The following is a 25,858-nucleotide window of genomic DNA, read 5'->3' as shown; positions in this document are numbered from 1 at the left end:
TGTACACATCTTCATTTGGAGACCTTCCTCTATTTTTCCAGCACGCTGACATCAACTCTTATTCTGAGTCCTCATCATCCTCCTAGCTTAAAAATGACCCTTGCCGGAACAGAGTGAGCAGCTGGTACGCGATCGGTCCTCCTGGCGGGTCTACGGTAGGTCTAGCTGAGGGCCAAAGTGAAAGTGGGGTGCAAACGGTTTTCAGGGGTTTGTAGCTGAGGTCCAGGGGAAGCCTGAGAACAACACAGTCCATAGTTCATGCCCCAGCCCCCGGCAAGGAGAGGAGGGGACAAGAGGCAAGGAAGGGAAGGTAGAGAAAGAGAAAGCCCAGTCCTGCGCTGATGGGGTCAGGAAGGCCGGGCCCTTTCTGTGCTCCAGGCCAACCATCTCACCCCAGGAGGGAAGTCCTGCCCCACCTTGTTTATCGGGAAGGCTGGAGAAACTGCAGTTTTCTGATGCGAAGAAAACCCAGGTTCCCTAGCTACCCTGTGATGACTGTGTGTTCAGATGCTGGAATCTAACCGGCTGGACAAATGTGCCCATTCCTTGGTCTTGATAACGGCACTTGGCTTTGTCCTGCACCTTTTGAAAAGGCCTCAGCAGGCCGCCTGGGGCCCCTGAGAGAGAGCAGAGTAGGGGAAAGCAAGTCCATTTGAAGAGATGGGAGCTAGCGGGTTAAGATACCTTTCTTGAAAAGGAGAGGCACTAAAGACCAGGAAGGAGAACCTCCTCAGGGTCCTGAAAGCAGGGTTGCCCTCCCTTCTGCGGCCCTCACAAACCAGTACGCATGTCTTTCGTGAGCCCGTGTCAATGAACCCAGCGTCCCTTTACAACTAAGCTGATCGGGAGAGAAACATTCACGGACACATGGACAAAGAGCACTTACCTCCATCCGCATTGGAGAAGCTCTGTGGAAGGAAAAACAGAGAAGAGAGTCACCACACATGCAGACACATCACCCGCCTTTCTTCAGCCTATCTTCCTCCCAGGCCCATTCCCAGAATCGGACTGTACTATCTTTCCTGGAACATTTGATTGGGACCCCAAATTTTAAGGGAAAAGGTCACCATCCCCAGCTGAAAGAGACATTTTTTTCAATAGAGATTTATTTCGCTTATCAAGCAGGTACATCCTTGGATGTATTGGGAAAGTGGCATCAGAGACAAATATTTTGATTCATTTGATTCTAATGCTTTCCAGGCTTAGACAGCTATCTCTGGAAATGGGTGTTAGGAGATGGAAGGATGGCCCTGCGATAGTCAAACCCAGTTGCCTTTATGGATTCGCTCCTCTCTACTATGTGGTACCGTCTGTTATTATACAGTAAATTTGCCTGCGTTTCCACTACTTGTCTGGGGAATTCATGTCCATTTGATCGGATTTTCGCTTTAGGGCTCTGAGGCGGAGAGCTAGCAAATGCAGCTGCACGCCGGCACCCACACAGACTCAACAAGCAAAGTGGAAGTCTAATGGAAGCCGCGGGAGCATGTGGGATGGGGGAAGAAGAATTTGTTTTAGACTTCTAGAGTCCACCGGAGAAGACCTCTCCAACAGCAGCCACACACGGGGTAACCAGTGCCAGCTGCTGGGGACTCCGACTCCTGGAGAGAGCAGGTAGGCCAGAGGAGAACTGTGCTCCCCAGGGCTTTGTAGTGGCTGGTGTGGGGGAAACAGATTCAGAGGCCTGTTTTCCAAAGCACCTCTGACTAGACTTGAACCTCCAACTTTCCAGTTAGCAACCAAGCATGTTTGCACCCCACAGGACTACAGGGATAGTGGACAGGCTTCATTTCATGACTCTTCTTTGTGCTTCCCAGCAGCCAGGCAGTCCCATGGAGAGCCCTGGTGGGGTAGTAGTTACTTGTTGGGAAACTAACTGCAAGGTCAGTAGTTCAAAACCACCAGGGACTGTGGTGGACCACATGGGTGGACGAGGGGGCTTTCTACTCCCTTAAAGGTCTCAGAAACCCAGAGGGGCAGTTCTAGCCTGTGCCAGGGGTATTGACTTGGAGTCAATCTCCCATCTGAAGACAGGCCATGCTTGGTTTCAGGAATGGCCCCTGTCCTCACACCGATGACCTTCATTGGACAGTCTGTGGCTCAGACTTTCATTGGTATCAACTCAACTTTTTACCCATTGCTCCCATTTGGGCAGCATTTACTCCCGCCTAGATAGACTGTAGGGAAATCCCATGTGTTTACTTCACCTTCTGAAAGTCCTTGAAGGATTTTTCTGTCTCCTTCAGTTTCTCTAGGATGATTTGCTCTTTGGCAGATATCTGAGACTCTTCACTTTCTAGCGCTTGTATTTCCTGCTCCAGCCTACAAGACACACAAACAGAAGACAGGTTACTTTCTTGTCCTGCCAGCCACAGGCACAGAGAGCAGCTCTTCCTGCTGGGGCGTCTCCGTTTGACCTTCTGCGGAGGTACCAGGCCGAGGGTGTACGTTACAAAGCAGCCTGTCTTTTCTGCTCTGCCACCGAGCTGACACTGGCTGAAGGGCAGCCAGCCAGACCTACTTCTACTGGTTCACAGACAGAACGAGGCGATCTGCTGTGCTGCCTGCCTCCCACCCCACCTCCACCCCCAAACCTCTACCATGAACATTTCTTATTTGGGCCAAGAGTCCGCTTAGAGAGCATAGAACATGACATCTAAAGGAAAACCACTCCACAGTCTCCTAGCCCGGCCGGAGGGTGAAGCACCAGCCTTCTCAAAAGAAATCCCGGTATAGGGGGAGTCTGCTGCCACTGCCCTCGGTGGCTCGGCCTCCCTGCCCAAAAAGAGCGGAGAGCGAGGAAATGAATGCAGTCGCCCCTGTCCCTCCTCTTCTGGAGCTTTCGCTTCCACCGTCTTCCTATAGATTCTCGCAAGGGCAGCTGCAGGGTATCCAGGGCACTCTGGGTAGCTGATGGGGGGAAGTGGCAGCATCAGGGCTGGTTCAGTGAAAGGACAGCAATACCCAGGGACCTGCACTGACTATTCATCCTCTGCCAGACACTGAGCTCAGCTTTTGCCATTATTTATCACCTTGGCAAAGAGGTGGAGAATCTCCATTTTACAGATGGGACCCTTAAGCCTTCGCACCATTACTTAACTAGTGTCACAATGCAGAACACTGGAGCTAGGATTCAAGCCAGGGAATCTAGCTCTTTACCTTGTTCCGAACTAGTGTGCTAAGTTCTCACCAAGTGAGTTCTCTGGGACTTCACATATTCCCACCTTGCTCACCTTGCATACGGCAGACTACGAGGATGGCACTGCTCTCCGGATTGGTCTGTCTCGAAGCTTATGGAGGGCTTCACCCCTTCCAAAGGGCTCTAGACTGCCATCCCTCTTGAATAATTTGGACTAAATCTATTGGTCCATTTGTTCCTTTTGGCTATTTGTGCTTAGCTTTCCCCTTCCTCCTTGTCATGCTGGAAGCTTTGCTGTGGATTCCCTGTTCTAGCCATCCCCCCCTTCTTCCTTCCGCTGGGAAGGAAGCTTCTGATTGCTGGGGGCTGAATAACCAAGACTACCAGACCTAGACCGAAAAGAGAGTCCAGAGTGAGATCTCCTGGAGGTTAAGGATCTGGAATCCACTGTGAGCCCTCAGGGTCACTATGAGGTGGGATCTACCCGGTGGCAGTGCGCTTGGATTTGGGTTAGGGCCTGTTGGAGGGCACATCTGTTTCCTTCCTCAGAATCAGAAAGATGCCTTCTGAATGGTTAGGACTTGGGACTATGGAGACAACCGCTATTTCTAAACTTGCTTCTTCTGAATATACACAGATCACAAAATCCTTATCACAGGAAAGAAAAGCTATAAATAGGAGTCAGGAAGTCATACTGAAGGCATTCTTCATTAAGGGACGAAAACCTCCTAGAGGGCAAATGGGAAAGGCAGCTCTCAACCACATCTCCACCTCCACCACCCACCCACCTCTGCATTACATGCTCCGTCTGCCCGCTCACTCTTAGAGTTGACCTAGCCGTGCTCTTACCCCTCCCCCGTGTGCCCTAACCCCCTCCTTTTTCTAACCTCGTCCCTACACTAAGTTCCTGCTCTCTACTGGATCATTCCCATCAGGATACAAACCTGGCGTTACTTCTCATGTTCAAAACAAAGTCTCCTCTCTCCTGATTCCACTTTCCCGTCCACTGCTACCTCAATGCTCTTTTCCCCCTTTGCAATGACATTCTTAAAAGAGCTGTGCATAATTGCTTTCCTGCTATTAAAAAACAAAGAAAAAACTCACTACCATCAAGTCAATTCTGACTCATAATAACCCTACAGGACAGGGTAGAATTGCCCTTGTGGGTTTCTGATGCTGTAAACCTTTAAGAGCGTACACAGCCTCATCTTTCTCCTGTGGAACGGCATGTGCTTTCGAACTTTGAGTTTAGCAGTTTTTTAGCCACAATACCATCTTAAAGTTCTTTATCCACAATACCAACTTAAAGTTCTTCAAACTGGGCGTTTGCCCCTGCTACTCTATTCAAACCATCCCGGTCACGGTCCCTGGTGACTGCTGTCCTCTGAGTACTGCTCAGCCTGCTGTTTTGTTCGTCAGAAGCTCTCGTCAGTCCACTAGCAGTTCGAGGAGCGGCTCTCAGCCCAGGAGCTTTTGCAGCCAGCACCGCCGAGACCTCTCCCATCCCTGGGAATGTGGGCAATATCTGGAGTCATTTTTTGTTGTCACGCCTTGGCGAGATGAGACCAGAGGCCTGGGGTGCTCCTAAACATTCTGCAACGCACATGACAGTCCCCTGCCGCAGAGAGGTGTCTGGCTCCAAATACACTTCGTGCCAAGCAATGCTAGACCCCGTGTTAGAAAATCAAGAAATTACGCCATCACCCTGCATGAACTGCAGGGTACGTGTAGGCACAAGGACTCAAGACTTGTATACTGAATAAGTAAAAAGCTTTGAACCAAGTTGCAGAAAGGTTAGCTCAGCCGAGGTAAAACCTTCAGGATTTCTGAGGCTGAGGGAGCTGTCCACTCAACTTTGACTTAAAGGCTGTGTGTGCCTGGGGATCCAAGCTGGTCTTGCGAGGGAAAGTACCAAGCACTGTGGAAGCAGAAAATGCCTTTGCTGTTTCAGACATGTGTCTGTTTCTACAGACATGTGTGTGTACATTATTTGGGGTGGGGAAGGTGTCAAGGAAAGGGACACGAGCAGGGAACAAGGAGTAACACATCCAGGGTGGCCAAATGCTCCAGTCGCTGAATTAGCTCAATGAGCAGTGGATATCCAGGCTAGAGGTTCCCTGGATAGATTGGCAAGAAGATGCTATCAGCTATCAGAGCGGATTACTCTGCATCTCAGAGTACCTCAGCAGGGCGCACAGTGGGTTACACGGTGTTCAGGGCGTCCTCTCCCGGCCCCCCTCCACTTCTACAGGGATCGTGGAGTCTCCCACCAAACTGATGTTGGCCTCGGCCATGTTATTTGCTCTAGTCTCTTCTGCTCCTCTGTGACCTGCTACATTCAATGGAACGTTATTAGCTATAACACAAACCGAGGCCAGGACGAGGCTTTGACAGTGGACTTGTTTTTTTTATGCCTTTGCCATTGCAAAAAGTAGAGGTTCCTCGGGGCACCTGCTGTTACTACAGCCTGGATCACAAAATGAACACAAGGGCGAGCAGACCTGAGCCCACTCTGCAGTTAAAGCCATTCCCAGTTGGACTGGGACCTTACAGTAAAGCCACTCAGCTTAGCCCAGCCTGGATCAGCCAAATGCCCAGGTTCATAAAACAAATTTTAAAAATTATTTTTATTTTTAAGTCACTTTGTTTTATGTTGGTTTGTTATGCAGTAATACTATTGTAATAGTTATAAATCGTTGTGTCTCAATAATATGCTAAAATATCTGAGAAACGGGGCATTAACGAAGCTAGGCAGAAGACACACTAATAACCTGACATATGCAGATGATACATTGCTTGCTGAAAGGGAAGAGGATTTGAAGCACTTACTGAAGAAGATCGAAGACTACAGTCTTCAGTATGGATCACACCTGAACATACAAAAAGCAAAGAGCCTCACACCTGGACCAAGAGACCACATCATGATAAACGGAGAAAAGATGGATGTTGTCAAGGACTGTATTTGACCTGAATCCACAGTCAGCTCATGGAAGGAGTAGTCAAGAAACCAACCAAAGCTTGTTTTGGGAAAATCTGCTGCAGAAGACCCCTTTCAAGTGTTAACAAGCCAAGATGGCACGTTCAGGACTGAGGTGCTTCTGAGCCAAGCGGTGGCATCTTCAGTCCCCTCATCAGCATGGAGAGCGGGACCATGAGCAGAGGAGCAGCAGAAGGCTGGGTGCCTTTGGATGGTGGAGATGACTAAAAACAAACAAAAATACTGAACATGCCCTGGGATACAGGAATATGGCACGAGGAGGAACCAAGCCTTGGAGAAGGGCGTCGTGTTTGGACAAAAGTTGGGTAGGCGAACATTGAAGACGACCCTCACTGCGATGGATGGACACAGAGGCTGCAACAGTGAGCTCAACCAGTCACGACCGTGAGGCTGGCGCAGGACCAGACAGGGCTCCCTTCGGCGGTCCCCGGGCCGGCTCTGAGTTGGACCGGAGGCAACAGCAACCTAACGACAACAGCAATCTTCTCCCCATGGCTCCCAAGCCGGAGAGAAATATGAGTTTTTCCACTTTATGAGGATTGAAAAGGCAAAACCAGAAAATATCAATGGTGGTTATCTCTGGGTAATGTGATTATGGGGGGCTTAAACTGTATTCTTCACAGTGCTTGGCATTTTCCCCATTCAAAAAAATCCACATGACTTCTAGAATCAGAATAAAAACAGTTTAGTAAGTTAAAAAAATACAGAACCCTCACCTAGTGTCTAAATACAGAACCCTCGCCTAGTGTCTAAACACAGAACCCTTGGCTAGTGTCTAAATACAGAACCCTTGGCTAGTGTCTAAACACAGAACCCTCGCCTAGTGTCTAAATACAGAACCCTCGCCTAGTGTCTAAATACAGAACCCTCGCCTAGTGTCTAAATACAGAACCCTCGCCTAGTGTCTAAACACAGAACCCTTGCCTAGTGTCTAAAAGGCAGCAGCATCTGACTGGCTGGGGCATAAGGAATGGATTAGCTTCTCACCTGTCAACGAAGGAGATAGATAAGATAGATAGGCATGCTTGGGTCTATTGGAAGGCAAGAAGAATGAACATTTGCTGAGCTTGCTTCCTTGGTCCCTGAGCCGGGCACTGCAGGAAGTCTAAACTCCGTTGACTCGAACTCATTTCTCCCTTGGAAGCATCCCCAAGTGGTTAAGGATTCTCTGTGACCTGATGCCAACTGGCTGACCCCCTGGAGTCTCAGGTGCTAAAGATTTGGGTCATGATACTGGGTAACTGAGAAGGAATGGAGTGGGGGGAGCAATGAAATCAAACCCCTGAGATAACTGCTGAGTTTCACCACAAAGGGAATGAATGAGAGAAGCTGACGGTTGGTGTACGTTTTAGCCAACCATATATAAGTAAGGGACTCTCCTATACATGCGCACGTGGCAGTGGGCCAGGTTCTAAGGGTGATGCTCTTCTTGTGTACAAACCCCGAGTCCCAGAGGGCCGAGGAGCTTCCCCCTCCCAAAAACCAGCCCATCATGAGGTTAACCTCAGCCTTCCAGCCAGGCCAGAACTGCCACTGTTGTGTAGATTCGAAGGCAGCTTTTCATGTGGGTTTCCACACCCACACCTACCTCTATCGTACGGGCCTCCCTCGCCCATTTTCAAGGGTGCCTGGTGGTTCAGTGGTTAAAGCTCTCAGCCACTAAACAAAAAGTTGGTAGCTAGACCCCACTGGCCCCTCCCCGGGAGAAGGATGTCACAGCCTTGGAGACCCTGTGAAGCAGTTCTAACCTGTCCCCTAGGGTCACCATGAATTGGAATCAACTCCCTGGCAGTGGCTTCAGTGTTGTGATGCTATTGGACCACTCGGATAGTCTAAAATTCTATCCCTTTGTTTCGGTCATCTGGTTAGTGATCTTTTAAAAAATCATTTATTGGGGGCGCTTAACAGCTTTTATCACAATCTATCAATCCATTGTGTCAAGCACATTTGTACATTTGTTGCCATCATCATTTTCAAAATATTTGCTTTCTACTTGAGCCCTTGGGATTAGCTCATTCCCCATCACCCCCTCATCCCTCTCTCGTGAGCCCTTGATAATCTATAATTTTTTTTATGTCTTAGACCAGCTGCTGTCTCCCTTCACCCACTTTCTGTTGTCCGTCCCCTGGGAGGGCATTTTGTGGCCTTGCATGGCCTTTCTGGCCCCTTGCAGCAGGCTCCTTCTGTCCTCCCTGGATGTGGCTCAGTGTGGTTCTTCAAAGAAGCCCTGATGACCCTGCTGCCATGTGCCCCGAGACCCGTTCCCCCCACCTTACTCCCCCAACTCACTTTGTGCTCTCCCTCTGCTGTGCCTGGCTGGCCCAGGTCTCCCTAGCCTTCAAGGTCCTGCTGGGAAGCCTACACTACATCTGCAGTAGGTAACAATGAGGTGGAAACAGACAGTCAGGAGAGGCTGACAAAGAGGGACACTGCACCACAGATTTCCTAGCTCCTGTTTCCCATGATCCTCTGCGACACCTTGGCTCTTCTCCAGAAGCCAAAACATTTTTCTTTTGCATGAGTATCCTGAGTCCCCAAAGTACAGACTGGTACAAATTTGGTTTCAGGCCTATTTCACTCTTCTTTCCCCACCAATGATAACGTAATCATAATTATATAATACTAACAGCTGAACTATATTGTGCTTATTATATACATTGTTGTTGCTCTAAGAATAAAATTAGGATTATTAAGTGCTTACAGTGTGCTGGGCATGGTTTTAAATGATCATAATCTTCACACCAGCCTATGAGGCAGGCTTCAGACCTTGGTCGTCTGGCTCAAGAACCAGGGCCCTTTCCACTACCTCAGCTACCTCTTAAGATGGCGTCTTCTGGGTCCCCTCCTTCTGTCAAGGACCCTCATGCTTGCAGAAGCACCGGAGGCCAGACTGGAGTGGAAGCCATTTAACCATCAGCAACACGAGCCCCTACATCATGTTCTCCCCGATGCTCTCCCTCCTCACCCACCTCCTCCTGAGGCGGCCTAGTCCCTCTTGGAATGATCATCGGAAGACACCGCCGCAGACTGGGGCAATGTTTGTTTCCCTGTCGTTTTCACTGATTATCTGAGTTTCAGCCCTTGGACGTACAGAGGTCAAGTTTAGCAAACACCGTAAGTTGCAGAAGCATCTCTCTGAGAAACGAGAAGACATGGAGCAAACGGAACGTATTATCCAGGGTGATGCTATGACGTGGGGGGTGGTGGTGTAGAAAAGGACAGAGGTGGAGAGGCCAAAGGGGAGGAGGATGGTGGGCTCCCTCGCTGAAGCAAGAGGAGTGATGACAAAATAATCTCAAGACCCCTGAGCCCTAAGCATGGGAGGGGGCTTCAAAAAGTTCATGGCAAAATGAAACAAAGAGATCATGGAATCGTCCCACTAATTTCCGGAGCCTCCTTCATATTTCTGAATGATCTCTGAGCAAGACCGGTATATTCCAGATGCAGGCCTGAGCCTTTACAACATGTCTACCAAGGGAGAGTGGATAGGGTTACACAACAAATTGGGAACAGGCCAGACACTGCCCCTCCCTCAAGTGACATGAGTTTGAGTCTCAGTAAATCCTCCCCAAATAAAAGCAGACACTGACTGGCAGACCAAATTCAGTACTTAACTCAGGCCTGTCTTCTCCTCTTGAGCTGTCGTCTCACAGTTGAGCAGTCAAGTGGGGTATCTAGTCCTGCCCCCTCAGCCAGCCTGTCAAAGCAAGTACCTCAGGAAGAATGTTTGCTGCTCAGAAAACAGGGAAACGGCACGAGTGAAAATGGGAAGGAAACTGCTGGCTGCCCCTACCTTCCATTCTCTTCCCTTTCATGGGCACAGATAGATAAGAGATGATAGATAGATAGATAGATAGATAGATAGATAGATAGATAGATAGATAGATAAGAGACGATAGATAGATGATAGATAGATAGGATAGATAGATAAGAGACGATAGATAGATAGATAGATAAGAGATGATAGATAGATAGATGATAGATAGATAGATAGATAGATAGATAGATAAGAGAGACGATAGATAGATAGATAGATAGATAGATAGATAGATAAGAGATGATAGATAGAGAGATAGATAGATAGATAGATAGGATAGATACATATAGGCAGCTGCTTGTGGTAGTTACATTATCTAGTGTCAACTCGAGACTTTTAAGAGTGAAGGGGTTGGATTTAGCCTGTCAATCAGGTCGCAGCTTGATGACCTCATTTGGAGGCACTAAGGAGATAAATAGCTCACTCAAGGCCAGACCCAGACACTCTCTGCTTCATCCTCCTGTTGACAAGACACATGGAGCTCTGCTGATGGAACCAGAGCCACGTGGAGAGCCATGCCGGTGCTGAGATGCTTCCACTGCCACTGGATCCATAAGACTTTCCACCCACTGGCTTGTGGTCTGTCATTGCATGTGTTTCATGAGTCTGGAGAGGAATTTATAGACTGGTATCAAACATATGCGCTAATATCAGACTTATAGACGATATGGACTGGGCTGGGACATTTTCTTAATAGACAATTACTCTTGGATAGAAAGCTCTCTCTTCTACACATATGAGTATCTATGAATGTGTTTCTCTAGTCAACCCAGACTAACACACTGTCACTGAAATAATGCTGACTTATACTGAAACAAAATGATATGGTGACAGGACTGCGCCATCCCCACAACTGCTGGCATGTTCAAGTTCACCAGAGTAGTTAATGGAACTACTTCCCTGAGAGTATTGCTTGCTCCTGCCAGTCCTCTCCTGCAACATCCCCATGTCCTCCTCCAACGACTAGTCCTTCCTGAAGAGATGTCCACAGCAAGCATGCTGACAATACCCTCTGATTTCCTATCAGGTCTCCATTGGCTAATTTCCGAAAGATCACCAGACCCTTTATCCAATCTTAGTCTGAAAGCTCTGCGGAAACCTGTCTACGCATGGATGATCTCGCTATTTGAAAAACCAGTGCATAGCTTCCAGAATCGCAGTACTATGCAAGCCAGCGCGTATGACAACGTAATAGCAATACAACCCCCAAAATGGAGGTGGGCTTATGGCCACACAGAAAAAACAGCTACATTTTTGACAATCTTTGGAGCCAGATGTCCGGAGCATGCTCTGGATTGCAGGACAAGATGGGAAGTGTGTGGAGTAGGTTCTCTAGAAACGTCTTCCGTGCAGTCCTTCCGTCAGCCTTCTGGCTTCAGTGCTGATGCGCGTGTGGAGAACTACCTCTGCCAAGACACTTAACAAGTACTGCTGACTTCAGGGGGTGCGAGGGCTTGGGGCCCGGAACCTCGCGTGTGACTCAGCAGCCGAAGAAAAGCAATGAACAACTCCAAGGTTTGGAATTCACTACTGCTCATCAGCCCCTGAAAATAGGAATCGGCTGGAGTTGGGCTCGGCTCCATCCAAAGTTTCCGCGGGGACCGGTCTACTCGCTGCACAGGACAATCATGCACACCGTAGCGTCTCTGATGCGCTGTGGCTGTGAGGTTCATGAAAGTCTGACTCGCAGAGGCAGGGCCTATGCCAGGTGAATTACATTAGGAAATGCCAATATTTAACTCTCTACACATTTAAAACATGGCATGGCATGGTGTGGCAGTGAGTTTGTTATGCCTCCACGCCCCATTGGACAGCATGCAGCTCACGCATGGCACTGAATGTCAGTTACTGGGCAGAAGTGGAACCACGGCATGTATGGTGCATTAGGCCAACTGCCCAGCAAGAGGGACTCAGAACGAACAGCAATAGGAGGCGAATCACTTCCACAGCAGGATCCTGAAGAGCGTGCTTCATTAATTCCTGCCCCCTGAATTCCAGCTCTGAGACCAATTACTCAGCTCCTCCTTAAAGTCTAAGAACAGTTAGCCCCTTTCCAATGGATCTCTATCTGCCATAAGTGAAGTTGGGTCTTTATGCTACTGACTGATGATGTCAATGTCGCCTGGTTCCTGCTACTTAAAGTGTGCCCAGAGTCCAGAGGCATCAGTTGGCAACACAGACTCCCAGGCCCCTCCCACAGCAACTCCAACCACCCCTGCAATTTCACAAGCTCCCTGGGTAACTCATGTACAGATTACACTTTGAGACGTGCTGGCCTAGGCTTGTGAATCCCAAATTAGCATCTCACTCATGAGAAATGCGTTTAACAAACTGTGGTTTTTACTCTACACCAAACTATCTTTACTATGTCTTTACAAAGTCTTTCCTTTTGTGACAGGGTGACAAGAGAACGAGTTGTTGACAGAACTGTGGGCTGGGACCCTTACTTGTAAAATGAACTCGGATCCTCCCCGGGTTTCCAAGGAGCTCTGAGCGAGCTGCGGGTAAGCAGCTCGGGTGCCGACGAAAAGGCTGCCCGTCTGAGTGCACCAGGGACTTGGAAGGTCAGATGTGGCAGTCTGCTCCCGTAAAGATTTGGAGCTCCTATGGCAGGTCTTTTCTGTCCCATAAGATCACTGTGTCTGAGTCCAAATTGGCTTGAGGACAATGGGTTTTAGGGTTATGCAGGCTTCCTATATGGAATGATATTTTACTTTATTCGTTTATTTATCCAAACGTGTCTGAGCGACTCCTTAGGATGCTAGTCACAAGTCTCACAGTCAAAACCAACGAGCCGCAAGAGAAGGCTCTCAGGGTTGAAGAGGACCTTGTCTTCGGGAGCGCGCTGATGGAGCCTGCGAGCGCAGACAGAAGAAGCGAAGAGACGTCTGCAGTGCCGAATCGGGGAGAGTCCACTTCTAGGCCTGGGAATGAGGGAAACCCAGGCTACGTAGACTAAGTAGGTAGCAGGGATACCATGGCGCCTTAGCAAGCATGAACCCAGTGGCCCAAAGATTTATAGAGTGTGTCCTGGGCACCAGCGCATCCAACTATGTATCTCACACAACGGAACAGCTGTCGCGGTACAGAGGCATACTTCCCGGTCAGGGTAGAGCAGACAACTACTGGACATCCCCCCCCCCCCCCCCGCCACTCCCGAGCTCATCTGTTTAACCAGCTAAACCTTTCAAAGGCTCTGGCCACCGTTAGGAGCCAGTTAAGCATGGCTGTGGCATGCAAAGACTAGAATCCATTTCCCTGGCCATTTGTGACCCTTTCCCCACATTCAACCTCCTTCTCAGTAACCTTTGTACCTTCGGCCTGTCTGCGACTGTCTCACTCCTTCTAGCTCAGGGGTTCGCAACCTTCCTCATGCCGTGATCCTTTCATACATTCCTCAGGTTGTGGTGACTCCCAACCATACAATTATTTTCATTGCCACTTCATAACTGTCATTTTGCTACTGTTATGAATCGTCATGTAAATATCTGCTAGGCAGGATGTATTTTCACTGTTACAAATTGAACATCATTAAAGCATAGTGATTCATCACAAAACAAAATGTCATTATATAATATCAAATATTTATTTGTAATGACAAATAAATGAATTTTTTTCTTGAAGCATGGTGTAGCATGAGTAATGGTCTTGTATGTGGGTGTATCTGCATGTGGGTGGACCCGCCTGGAGACAGATAGAGGAATGGTGTCTCGGTTCCGAAGACAATCGGAAAGATGTGTTTTCCAATGGTCTTAGGTGACCCCTGTGAAAGGGTCATTCAACTCCCAAAGGGGTCGCAATTCACAGGTTGAGAACCGCTGTCCTAGCTCCTTCTAGGCCCAGGAACTCTGAGACACCCTGCACCATTGCTCAATCTCCTAGTTCCTGCATCAGCTTAGTTTGTTTGATGGGGCGGGGGTGGGGATGAGGGTGGGGCTGGGGCTAGATGAAGGGTATTGGAGTTTTGCTTCAGGAAGAGGGCTTGCTTTTTCACTCTTTCCCTCCATACAGTAGGAGCCATGGATTGGGTCAGAACAGGAGCGTGGGCGCAATAGCATTTTTAATGCAAATAAAAGGAAAGGTGAACGCCCTTGTCTCCAGTAGAGTCAGCCTCACGGCAGCCTCATCTCCTGGTGGAAGGCAGTCTTCCAAGTTGAACAATAGATCTTTCAGAGGAAGCCCAACCAACGTGACCCATTACAGGGCCCCGGACCAGCCTCGTCTGCTTGGCCTCCGTCTGGGTCTGGATTTGGGCAGAGAGCGCGCTGGGAAGAGCCGCGTTTGGATTCAGAGATGGGTGCCACTAAGTTCACCTTTCGGATTCTGGGAAAACAGACTATTTGTTTCCATGGTACTCCCAAATATTTTTCATCTGCGACTCAATATGTAAGGAGAGCGCTTCCTTTTGTTGAGATGTCTATCTGCAGTCACGGCAGATATTGTTTGGTATATGACTATGAAAATAAGCAGAGGATTTCCACTTCTCCTTATGAAGGAGCGGGGCCTTCCTCGACTGCAGGCTGTCCATGGAAACTCAAAGCCATTTAAGTGTCCCTCCCAGTTCCTCACTGTGACAAGTCTGATAGAGGAACGCATGACCCCCCTAAACATTCTGAAAGAACAGCCCACAGCCTTTCTCTGTTGACAAAACTCTATCCCAAACCCAACTGAACCTGTTAGTTGGGCAGTTCAGTTCTCCGCTCCACCACTCTCTGTTCCTAAGCCTCCCCAGCCCCCATATTCCTGCACTCCACTCAGAACTGAGAGCAGGCTGCCCCATGAACATGCCAGAATGAAGGCCAAGCCCGACACCAGTCTTCTGAAAACAGAGCCAACAGTGAAAGCCCAACCGCATTCTCTTTCAAAATGCTTCCCTGCGGGCCTCCCACCGCTGTGCTCACTGCTTCCACATTCTCTCAGCATTTTTGACCCTCTTAAGTGCTGGGAGCCTGGCAGTATAGTGATTTCCATCTGGGCTGCTCACCACCAGGTCAGCAGTTCGAAACCACCAGCCGCTCTGCTGGCAAAGATATGGCTTTCTACTCCTGTAAAGAGTTACAGTCTCAAAAGGAAAGAAAAAAACCCAAACTTGACCCATGGTTAACCTAAGTGAAGGAGAAAGAATTGTTGCCCTAATTAGGGGGCATTGAGTTTAAGTTAATGGTGGGGGAATACTTTGGAAAAGGCTATCAACAATGGTCATACAACACAGAGAATATCATAAATGGCACTGAATTTCACATGTAGGAGTTGTGGAATTGGAGAGTGTTCTGTTGTGTATATTTTCCACAGCTAAATAAAATAGCTACCCTAATAACAATGAGCCCAAGGAAGAAGAAATGTTCTACAATTGATTGGGCTAATTTGTACAACTCTTCTTGAGATGATTGAGCTATTTAATTGTGCGTTATGTGGGTGGAGTGCCAATAAAACTGTTTTAAAAAAAGAAGAACCATGTCTAATGTAAACTATGGTGTTCTTTAATCATAATGAATCAATATTTGTTCATCCATGGTAATAAATGACCCACTTCAGTCCAAGGTGCTAATAGGAGACACTGCAGCAGAAGGTAGGGGCAGACGGGAACTCTATACTGTCTATACCGTGTCTCTCTCACCTAAAACCACCCTAAGTAATACAGTGTATGTTTTTGGAAAAACCTTCTTGATTGGGTCAATTTATATTTTTAATCTACATGTACAATAGGGGCATACGCACCAGCAGTTTTCATGAGTGATTTTGGTGTAATCATATCTAATCTCAAATAAACATGAATCATTTCTTTTCCTTCCCCATGTTTTCCTGGGCTCAATGTTTTCTTTCCCCGTGTTTCCCGCTGCTGCTTTCTTCTTGTGATTTCTATTCTGCTGGGATTCGCATGACGCACTCACCAGTGTCTGCGCAGGGTGACTGCTGCCACAGGAAGTCATTTCCAAGTTTAAGCCGCACACTGATTTCTCGGGTGTGACTCCTGCTTGAGTCAATCTCACCAGAAATAACGCATTTTGATGATATCAAATGAGACAAGCTCCTTTCAAAGCAGTACTTTTCTTAATATCTTACACACTTTCCTCTCAAGAAATATCCTTTTCTCTCCGCCCCTCCTTTCCAGCCCCTGGAAGAGAAACCGTCCTGGACAGCCTCATCTCTTCACCTACAGCCTGAGTCAGTACCTGCATCTGCACACATGATGGCCCCATGGAAGATTCTTCTGCAGTGGTACTCCATCATGCCCTCTCTCCCCTGCATCTCCGGCCTCCCTCTCAGATGCGTTCTTCCCGTTAGTCCATAAACAAGTCAATACTCTCCCACACTAGGCGAGTGTCTCTGGAAGTTATACCCCCTTCTCATTAATGGTGCATCTCTCTTCTAGATTTCTCACAGGGTTGTCTCCCCTTACTCCCCCCTCACCTTCCCAGCACTCCTCTGCTTGCTTTCTGCCCTCTGCTTCTGCCCCAAGGCTCCACTGTATCTGTTCCCTCTGAGACCTATGGCCTCCTCATGGCCGGATCCAGCCAGCGCTGTTCAGTGTGAGTTGATTGGACGACTTTGGTTTTAAAAATACTCTGGATCACTCTTCCCAGGCCATGCCACCCAATTTCCCTATCTCTCCCCCACTTCATTAAATGTTTATTCTGCCCATTCTGCTCCCTTGACATTTCCTCCCCCATTTATCATGTCTTGATTCCTACCCACATGCTAACATCTACTCAGCCCAGCTCTTCGGTCTCTATTCTGAACTCTGGCCTCTTGATACAACTGGATTTTGAATGTCTCCAGCTGGATCCTCAAACCCAACATATCCAAGACCACACTCTCTTCCTCTACAAACCTGTTCTCTCCAGTATGCGTCCGCTGGATTGGGGACCTCACCATCAATCTAGTCAACTCGAGATGGGAACCTGGATGTCATCCTGTCTTGCTGTTTGCCCCTCTTTCGTACCTACCACACCCTTATGTAATCAGTCACCAATCCCTGTCAATCTGCTCCACGATCTCTTTCATCGCTCTCTCCCCTTCAGCCTTAGTACAGGCTCTCGCTCTCCTTTGTGTCACAAGAGTCTTTGAATTGATCTCTCTGTCTCTACCCAGTGTTATCACCTTCAAGTCCAGTATGCGTCTATTCTCTGCTGGGATACTCCACTGCTGCCACACCCTCCTGAATACACTCCCAGCCTCTCTTTGCCTCTAAGAACCATGATTTCTTCCCGGGTCCCTGCATGGAGTGTCCTCTTTCTTGTCTCCATCTCTACCATATTGGCCTCTCCGCCTGGGTGGTCCTTGAGCACTCCCTTTCCTTGTCCTGAGTCAGACTATTCATGCTCTGCGAGTCCCTGCATGGATGGCCTCTTTCTTGTCTCCATCTCTACCATATTGGCCTCTCCGCCTGGGTGGTCCTTGAGCACTCCCTCGCCTTGCCCTGAGTGGGACTATTCATGCTCTGCGGGTCCCTGCATGGATGGACTCTTTCTGGAGGTCATGTAGGATATCGTGTTCATGACAGTGACTTCTGCTTGGCTCTCACGGACACAGTTCTACCACCAAACTTACCCCCATTGGGTTTTAACCACCTGTTTATAGGTTCAGAGCTTTCTGCCCAAATCAAGTTTGTAGTGAACATGCATATTTAATTTTTATGCAATACCAGTTATCTGGCTTATCCTCTGTTGCTTTGTTCTATTTATGACATTTGGCAGTCTATTTCTGGCATACACCTTGTTCCTATGCTTTTTTCCTATGCACTTTATAGTTTTAGGTTTAATATTTAGGTCTTTGAGCCATATTTGGTTAGGTTTTTAAGGATAGGGCGAGGTGTGGGTTGTGTTTCGTTTTTCTGCAGACAACCATCCAGCTGTGAGTGTCATTTATAAAGAGAACCCCAGGGGTGCTATCAGGTTAAGTGTTGGACCGCTGGCCACAGACTGTCAGTTTAAACCACCCAGCCCCTCTGTGGGACAAAACTGAGGCCATCTGCTCCTGTAAGGACTTATAGGACACATCACCTTGATGGCAGAGGATCTTGCTTGGGTTTTTAAATTTCATCCTTTTGGTGGCCGCTGTACATGCTATGTTTTCCTGATTTCCTGGTTCGGAGTGTTCTCTATTAGCGCAAAGCAATCCGACTCGTTTCTGTAATTGGATCTTGTCCTTCTGCGTCTACTAACTGCTGTGCAGTCTCGGGGCTTTCGCTGTACGGGGCCATGTTTTCGAGAAACCTTCCTTACCCATCTGGATGCCCTTGAACGAGGCCTTCAAGGGCAATGTGGAATGTGAGCAGTGGTAAAGGGCATCCTTGTCTGAGTCCCATTCTTGTGGGGGATGCTTTCCGTGTCTCTCCTTTAAGAGCATCCTTGGCTTTTGGGTTTGCATATATGTCGTAAATTACCTTGAACATTTTTCTTTCTATTCATATTTTCTTTTTTTTTCAATCAGGAAAGCGTGTTGAATTTTACTAGATGCCTTTTTTGCATCAATTTAGATCATCATGCGATTTTTCAAATGTTTCCTGTATGTAGTGTACCACATTGATTGGTTTTCTAATGTTGAACTATCCTTCCACTCCTGGTACAACTCACGCCTGATCAGGATGTAGTCTGGTTTTGATGTGCTATTGAATTCTGTTGGCTAAAAGTTTGTTGAGAATTTTTTATGAAGATCAACGACTACAGCTGTCAGTACACATCAAACTTCAATGTAAAGACAACAAAAAGCTGCAGTCATGAAATCATATGATGTAGGGTCTGGGAAAATCTGCTGGAAAAGACAGCTTTAAAGGGTTAAAGAGCAAAGCGGATGCTCTGAGAACTAGACTGCACCTGGCCCAAGCCATGGTCTCTCCAATTGCTCCGTATGCATGTCAAAGGATGCAGAAGACTGGAGCAGAATGGATATATTTGTACAATGATGTTGGTACCATGGACTGCCGGAAGAATGAACAGATCTGTCTTGGAAGAAGTGCAGCCAGAATGGTCCTTAGAAGCCAGTGAGACGTCATTTCAAGTACTTTAGCCACGTTATGGGAGGGCACCAGTCCCTGGAGGGGGACGTCAATGGGGAGACCTTCAAGGAGATGGATGACATCGTGGCTCCAGCACAGCCCTGATTGTGAGGATGGCCTCGAACCAGGCAGTGTCCATTCTGCTGTACCAAGCTCACTAGGAATCGGAACCAACCCAATGGTCCCCAACAACTAACCACCGGGGTATAGTTGTCTGGCTTTGGGATCAGAATGCACTGGGAAACATTCCTTCCTTTTCTATATTCTGGAAGAGTGGGAAACATTCCTTCCTTTTCTATATTCTGGAAGAGTTTGGAGAGAATTGGTACTAACTCTTTTCTGAATGTTTGCCAGTATTCTTCAGGGACACTTTCTCAGCCAGGGCTTTTCCTCCCCTTGGGAGTTTTTCCGGTGACTTCTTCAGTTTCTTCTTTTGTGGAAGGGTCTGTTCAAGTAGGTAGTGCAGTTCTAGCAATTTGTCCACTTCTATGTTTTCTAATTTGTTGGTGTATATTTTTTAATAATATGCTGTTTAGATCCCCATGCTCGCAGGTAATCTTGTTATAATGTCAATGTCACCCATTTAACATCTTATTTTGGGTTATTGACAGCTTCTTATCTCCCCTCACCCCCTCCCACTCCCTTGTCAGTTGGCCAGTGTTTTTTTTTTTTTTTATATATCTATTTTATTGCTTGTTTCAAAGAACCGGCTTCGAGACTTTTTGATTCTTTCTACTGTTTTTCTGCTTTCTATTTCCTTGCTCTCTGTTCTGATCTTGATTCGTTCCTTTTTTGGGGTGTCAGCGAGGTCCTGTTGCTGCTACTTTTTCTGTTGGTTCAAGTTGTAGAAAGACGCCATAGACTCCGGCCCTTTCTTCTGCTTCCTGAGGCCTGTGCTTATTGCTATACCTTCCCTCTGGCCACCGCTTGTTGTTGTGTCCCAAAAGCGTCGGTGCGTGTCATGGCTAATTCTTCGGACTCAGAGTGCTAAGCCTTTATTCTGAGGTGCCTCTGGTTACACCTGAACCTCGACACTGCTTGTCAGCTGCCAAGCAAGTCAATCCTTTTTACTACCGCCTGGGATGTCAGCTCAAGGAAAGGTCTCAGTGCATACTGGGTGAGCAAACAAAGGCTGTTTTTGTTTTTAATCATTTTAATGGGGGCTTTTACAGTTTATAATATCCCATACATCAATTTCATCAAGCATATTTGTATATACATTGCTATCATCCTTTTCAAACAGAGTATATAAAGTTTTCATGAAGGCATAAACTCTTTCAAGACCGTAAACAGCCTCAAGGCACACTTCTTGGCTCTATTCCTTCAGTCAAAAATGATTATTACAACAAAAGAGTAAAAATAACAGCACTTTGGACTGAGGAAAAACAACTCAGTAAAGGAAAACTTGTTTCACTTGGTTCTCTGACACAGGATATACAGAAGGCAACTGCTGTGTTTTCTAGGATTTTTTTCCACGCCCTTCCTCCCAAATACTACAAATACATGATTTCATCTGCCCCTGGCCCTGAGGTTGGAATACACCGTTCATTGCTACCTTGGGGCTCACTTAAATGAAAAGGGTAGGTGGAGGATACATCGATCAGTAGAAAGCGGGCTAGCCAGAGGCCCAGTCTCAGCATTTACTGGATTTCACCTTGTGGTTCTCTTGGAGTTCACCCTTCATACAGGAAGCATCTGGGTTTTTATGCCAGGTTGTGAAAACTGTTTATGTGGCAAATTGCTCTCTTCCAAATCCCTGTTTACTCATTGTGCCTAAACCCAGCACTTTGTGATTGCTTTCTTGCTGAGTGAGAGTTTCCTATTAGGCTGTGTGTGCACGTGTGTGCACACACACTCACCCAGCTAGGCTCCGGCTTTGAGAAACTCCCTCAGAGGGCCATCATGAGGAACATCACCGTGTTTGTGTCCGCTGTCCACACTGCAGCCTATTTTAGAGACACGGATGGTACTTTCAAGATGGCTGAGTTAGCGTCTCAATGAGTCAGTCATTGCAAAAACAATGACTTCATGTCTAAACAGCTACTATTGGCCGAGAGCTCGCCACGGGCAGCGAGCTTGTTAACTGATTTGTAGGCATCGGCTGAGTCTCTGCCATGTGCAGGGCAGCTGCTACTATAACCCGTACTTGGCAGATAAAGAACCCAAGGTTTGAGGAGTTAAATAACTGAATCCTGGCTGCCAATAAGTGGAAGAGCTGGGATTCAAACCCAAGCCTGTCCGGAGCCGGAGCCTTGGCTGTTAATTGCTAACTTGTGCTGCCTCCGTTTCAGAGCCAATGACATCTCTTCTCCTCCGATGGCTTTTGGTCGGTGCCGAGCTGACATGGTGAACACATGGGGCTGCTCGGGTTGGCACAGGGGCAGACCGCGAGTTCCTCTGACTCGTCTCCTTCTTGCCTCACCTTGGCCTTTCAAAGGACTAGACCACATTTTGCAAACCAGTGCTCCAAGGGAGTAGAACAAAGAGCTCACTTCTTGTTTGTACTGTACAGTGTCAGAGAGCATGCTCTGTACACAGTCAGTGCTCAACGAGTGTCTACTGCAGGAAGATAGCTCTGAAATGGGAGCATCCCCTCCTGAGTCCATCTACAGACACCACAGGTTCCTAAGACCCACAACAGACCGCCACCAAAGGGCAACAAGCAAGTCTGGACTTTGAGTTAATCCTAGGGACGGATATGCCTCTGGAAGGGCTTATGACGGCTCAGTTGTGCCCAAAGTGGAGAGATTAGACTCCCGAGGAGCTGCCGCAGCAGCAGGGGGGCTTGGCAGATCCCAAATGATCCTGGAGGGACCTTCCTCATAGGCTTGTTTTTTGTCTAGCCGTGTTTTCCATGCTGGACACTGCCAGGTGACAAAGCCTCCTCAGGGGAGAAACTTGCCATCCCACTGGGATAATTCCAAAGTTATTCCAAGAGTTCCTGCTCAGAACAGATCAAGCCAATCAGGAAGCTCCTCCACATGGGCTGTGCCCAGTGAATTGTTTCCCACTTGGACACTTCCTGCGATTGTTCTCTGACATGTTCTTAGAGCCCTGCCCATTCCTCTCCGGGTTCTGGCCCTCCCCTCCTGTGCAGGGCTGAACCCACGGCTTCGGATCAAGGCCCCCAGCACCTGGAATGAAAGTAGGGGAGGCTCTTGGCCCAGGTGGCCAGCTTAGACACCAGAGTGCTTGGGTCTCGGCTTTGGGAGAGGGGCTTGACATATCCTGGTTCACCAACCCTCTCATTGCGTATCTCGCATGTGTTGGGCTATAGGCACAGCGATGGTTACACAGTCCTTACTTCTGATAAAGTTATCATCTGGTGGGGTGGCAGCTATATAAACAAATAATTATGTAGCACTTGCTGGAGCTCAATGTAGGAGTTCAAATTACTATAGAAACACGGAGAAGAGGGCTTGCCTCACTCGGCGTAAGAGGAGGCAGGGCAGGCTTGCAGAGCTGGTAACGACATTTCAGCAGACTCCTGAACCCCACCCACCGCCATCTAGTTGAGTCTGACTCACAAACTCAGTGCCCTTCCGTTGATTCCGACTCGGTGGTAAAGCCTCCCAGGAGTAGGTAGCCTAGTCGTCCCCCCAGAGGGGCTAGAGGGTTTGAACCTCTGACCTTTCAGTGACAGGATAAGAAAAACAATGACCAAGGCAGAGGAAGGCTTAGAAGACATGCCCAGCCACGAGGAGAGATAGCATGGTCACAGAGACTCAACCACGTGTGAGTCCTTCTGCTGTGATTGTTGGGAGCATCTTCACTTTGGCCCCCAAACTCATGGCCACTCCGTGCACAACCGCCTGGGCTGGTGCCGGGGAGGCGTTGGTGATTTTTGGAAGTCATTGCCAGGGCTCTCCTCCCAGTCTGTCTGAGTCGGGATGCTCCGCGGATGTCTGCTCAGCATCATAGGAGCATGCAAGCCTCCACCGAGAGGTGGGTGGGAGCTACGCAGGAGATGCTGTGGGCAGAAAGCCCCTCTAGGCCTCCCACGGGGAAGGGGAGGCTTCTACCACATAAGCACCATGGCCCCCAGTCCCTCTGTCACGTTGGGCTGTGCCAAGGGCCTGCTTGATGGAGAGAGTGTGATGGGCGGGTGGGGTTCAGGAGGTGAGGGCCACGACATACTGTACTGAGGAGTTTAGAACTGACCTGGAATGTAACAGGAAACCATTTACATTTTTTAATAAATCATTTTATTGGGGGCTCTTACGTATAGTATAAGAAAGCACACATCCATTATCTCAAGAAGACATGTACAATTATTGCCATCAAAACATAACCTTTCTTTTTGAGCTCCTTTTCCCCCTCCTTCCCTCCCCTGCCACCCCTTCAAACCCTGACTATATCATGTATTGTTGTCACTATTTATACATATCTTACACCGCCCATTCTATCCCTCCACCTACTATGCTGGTGTTCTTCCCTCCATGGGGATTATTCTGCCATCATTGCTACCCATTCCCCCTCCCCTCCCTTCCTTCCCCTTCCCTTCCCTGACCCTCCTGGAATCCTTGCTCCCATTACTGTTTCTAAGGGGGTTTGTCTCTCCTGAATTCTGTATATTGCAAGCTCGTGTCTGTGCTGCTGTCTGTACACCGGTCTAGTGGGAACTGCGAGACTAGACTGAAATCATAATAGTGGGGCGAAGGAGGATTAATGAACTAGAGGAATGTTATGTATTTGGTCCACGCTTAACTGCCCCCTGGATGCACTTCTCCTCTGTGCATTTATCTGCCTGCTTGTGTGAAGGGAGCGATGATATCAGCGATGCGTGAGGAAGGCCAGTGGGCAGCTGTGCAGAGTGCATTTCGATGTGTGGGGACGGGCCAGAGAGAAAGCACGGTGAGCCAGTCCCAGGATGATGAGGCTAGGATGGACAGGGGCTATGGGGAGAAGTCAGATGGGCTCCATTCCCTGATAGGAGACTGACTTTAAAAGCTTTAGAAAAGTCATCTCTTTCAGCACTACTAGAACCCAGGCTGGGCTGGGGGGAGAAGCACCATTGAATTGTGAATCTATAATAAAAAGTAGATTGTGGTTTCTCAGAGCTTGTGTGGGGTTAGCCAGCCCCACCCCCCACCCCCAGAGTCTTTCCATCCCGCCTACCTCAGTCATTTCCCCACAACAGCCCAGCCATCAGAAATACGGAGGGGCCCTGGAGGAAAGGAAAATGGCAATTCTGCTTCCTTTGATGGTCGGTGGTAAAGGTTATGTCAGGGTATGAATCTGCACCTAATTTAAACTATTCCAAGAAATGAAATCGCCTCAGCCTAACGAGCTGTACCACTGCCCTCATGTGGCTGCAGTCGGAGTAACAGGTGAAAGGATTAATCATCACAAGGCGAAGGGAGATACACAGAGCCCGGAACACGGAGTGCCCAGCATGTCCTGGGTGGGTAGCAGCTACGCTGAGATCTGTCACCGTTGGTTCCCTTTACCACGTTCACACAAGTCTCCAGCATCTCCCGGGCCATTTTCTATCTTAAGAGACGCAATAGGGAGATTTTTGTCTACAAATTCATGAAAGACAGGTTCTATGGGGACACTTTTCTAGAGGGGTGGAAGTTTGGAGGCAGAAGCATCTACAGGCCCTGGCCCGGGGGACAGAGATGGAATGGTCCTGGTGGACCATTGTCACACCGAGCCCTGCAGAAGGTCACGAGAGTGAAGTGCACCACCTCTACTATGATTCCCTGCCATCGAGTTGATGTCAACTCACAGCAACTCTATAGGACAGGGTAGAGCTGCCCCCCATAATTTCCCTAGACTGTTTAGGGGGAGTAGGAAGTCCTGTCTTTCCCCTTTGGAGGGGCTAGTGGTTTCGAACTCCCGACCATGAGGATTCCAGTCCAACACATAGCCACTATGTCACCAGGGCTGCAGCCTTTAGTTCAAGGCATTGAACCAAAAAGGTTAGTAACTCAAAGTAGAATGTAACAGACTATCTTTGATGTGCTTCATTCCTTTGGTCGTTAGTCCTGATTCTGTTTAACCACAGCTGCCTGTGTTGAGAAGTTGAGCGACAATACTTTGAGAGGAGCAAATAACGAATGGCTGCCAGCAGCCTCCTGGGTACCTGTAGGCCGTTCTCGGCTTCCCATGAAATCCCCCACTCCCCCACTAATAAGAATAGAAAACATTCTAATAACAATTGGAAACATTCGCATGGTGTCTTAGCGCTTACAAAATCCCTTCACAGCCATGCGGCTTGTCTCATCCCTGTGCTACAGATAAGAAGGTTGAGAGGAAGAAAAAGAAAAGCCAGAATCCAATCGCCTTTCAAACCATGACCTGATTTTAGCTAAGCCCCCCTTTCTGTTTGAGGCCACAGGCTGTAGTGGGGATGCGCCAGGATCAGGGCTCTGAACACAGCTCGGCCATTTCCTGCTAACGCGTCTAAACAAGGCTCGGTTTCCTCGTCCACCCTACTGCCCTGCAGACGACGAGCTGAGTCAAAGTGAGGACGCGGAGTGAGCATCGGAAAGAGCTCAGCGCACTGTCTGGCCTGGTAAGCAAGCACAGTTTAAATGCTATTTTTCCTTCTCTTCCAGCGCTTAGCAACATACTTTCAAAGATAATTTTCTGTGAAAAACTACATGTATTACTTTACAAAACCAACTCAAGCATACTACTAAACATCTTTAAACTCAGCTTCTTGACCAGCGAGATGGATGGACACAGTGGCTACCACACTGGACTCGGGCAAAGGAACCATTGGGAGGATGGACCGGGCAGGGCTTGGTTCTGTTGTGCACAGGGTCACTGTGGGCCAGAACGGGCTCGATACCACCGAACAGCAATGTCGTCTGGAAGTTTCAAAAACATCACAGAGTCTTCACATTAAACCCGTTTTTCAGAGCGCACAAGTCCTAGCATTTAAACGATGAAAGAATT

General features: G+C 48.2%; 1 protein-coding gene across 3 annotated transcripts in view; it reads right to left on the bottom strand.

Annotated features, from left to right (window-relative positions):
- Positions 1-25,858, bottom strand: part of PALM2AKAP2 (PALM2 and AKAP2 fusion) — a 371,023-nt gene that overhangs the window by 227,353 nt on the left and 117,812 nt on the right. For all 3 annotated transcript variants that reach the window (XM_075560292.1, XM_075560293.1, XM_075560291.1), the window contains exons 4-5: positions 2,208-2,322; positions 887-908 (exon numbers count right to left, since the gene is read on the bottom strand). In XM_075560292.1, the coding sequence (XP_075416407.1) occupies positions 887-908; positions 2,208-2,322 (137 nt within the window). The remainder of the gene's footprint in view (positions 1-886; positions 909-2,207; positions 2,323-25,858) is intronic.

The sequence above is a fragment of the Tenrec ecaudatus genome, chromosome 10 (assembly GCF_050624435.1).
Source record: "Tenrec ecaudatus isolate mTenEca1 chromosome 10, mTenEca1.hap1, whole genome shotgun sequence".
Taxonomy (NCBI): domain Eukaryota; kingdom Metazoa; phylum Chordata; class Mammalia; order Afrosoricida; family Tenrecidae; genus Tenrec; species Tenrec ecaudatus.
Note: the sequence above shows the minus strand (reverse complement) of the source record. Positions and strands in the feature narration are given on the sequence as shown.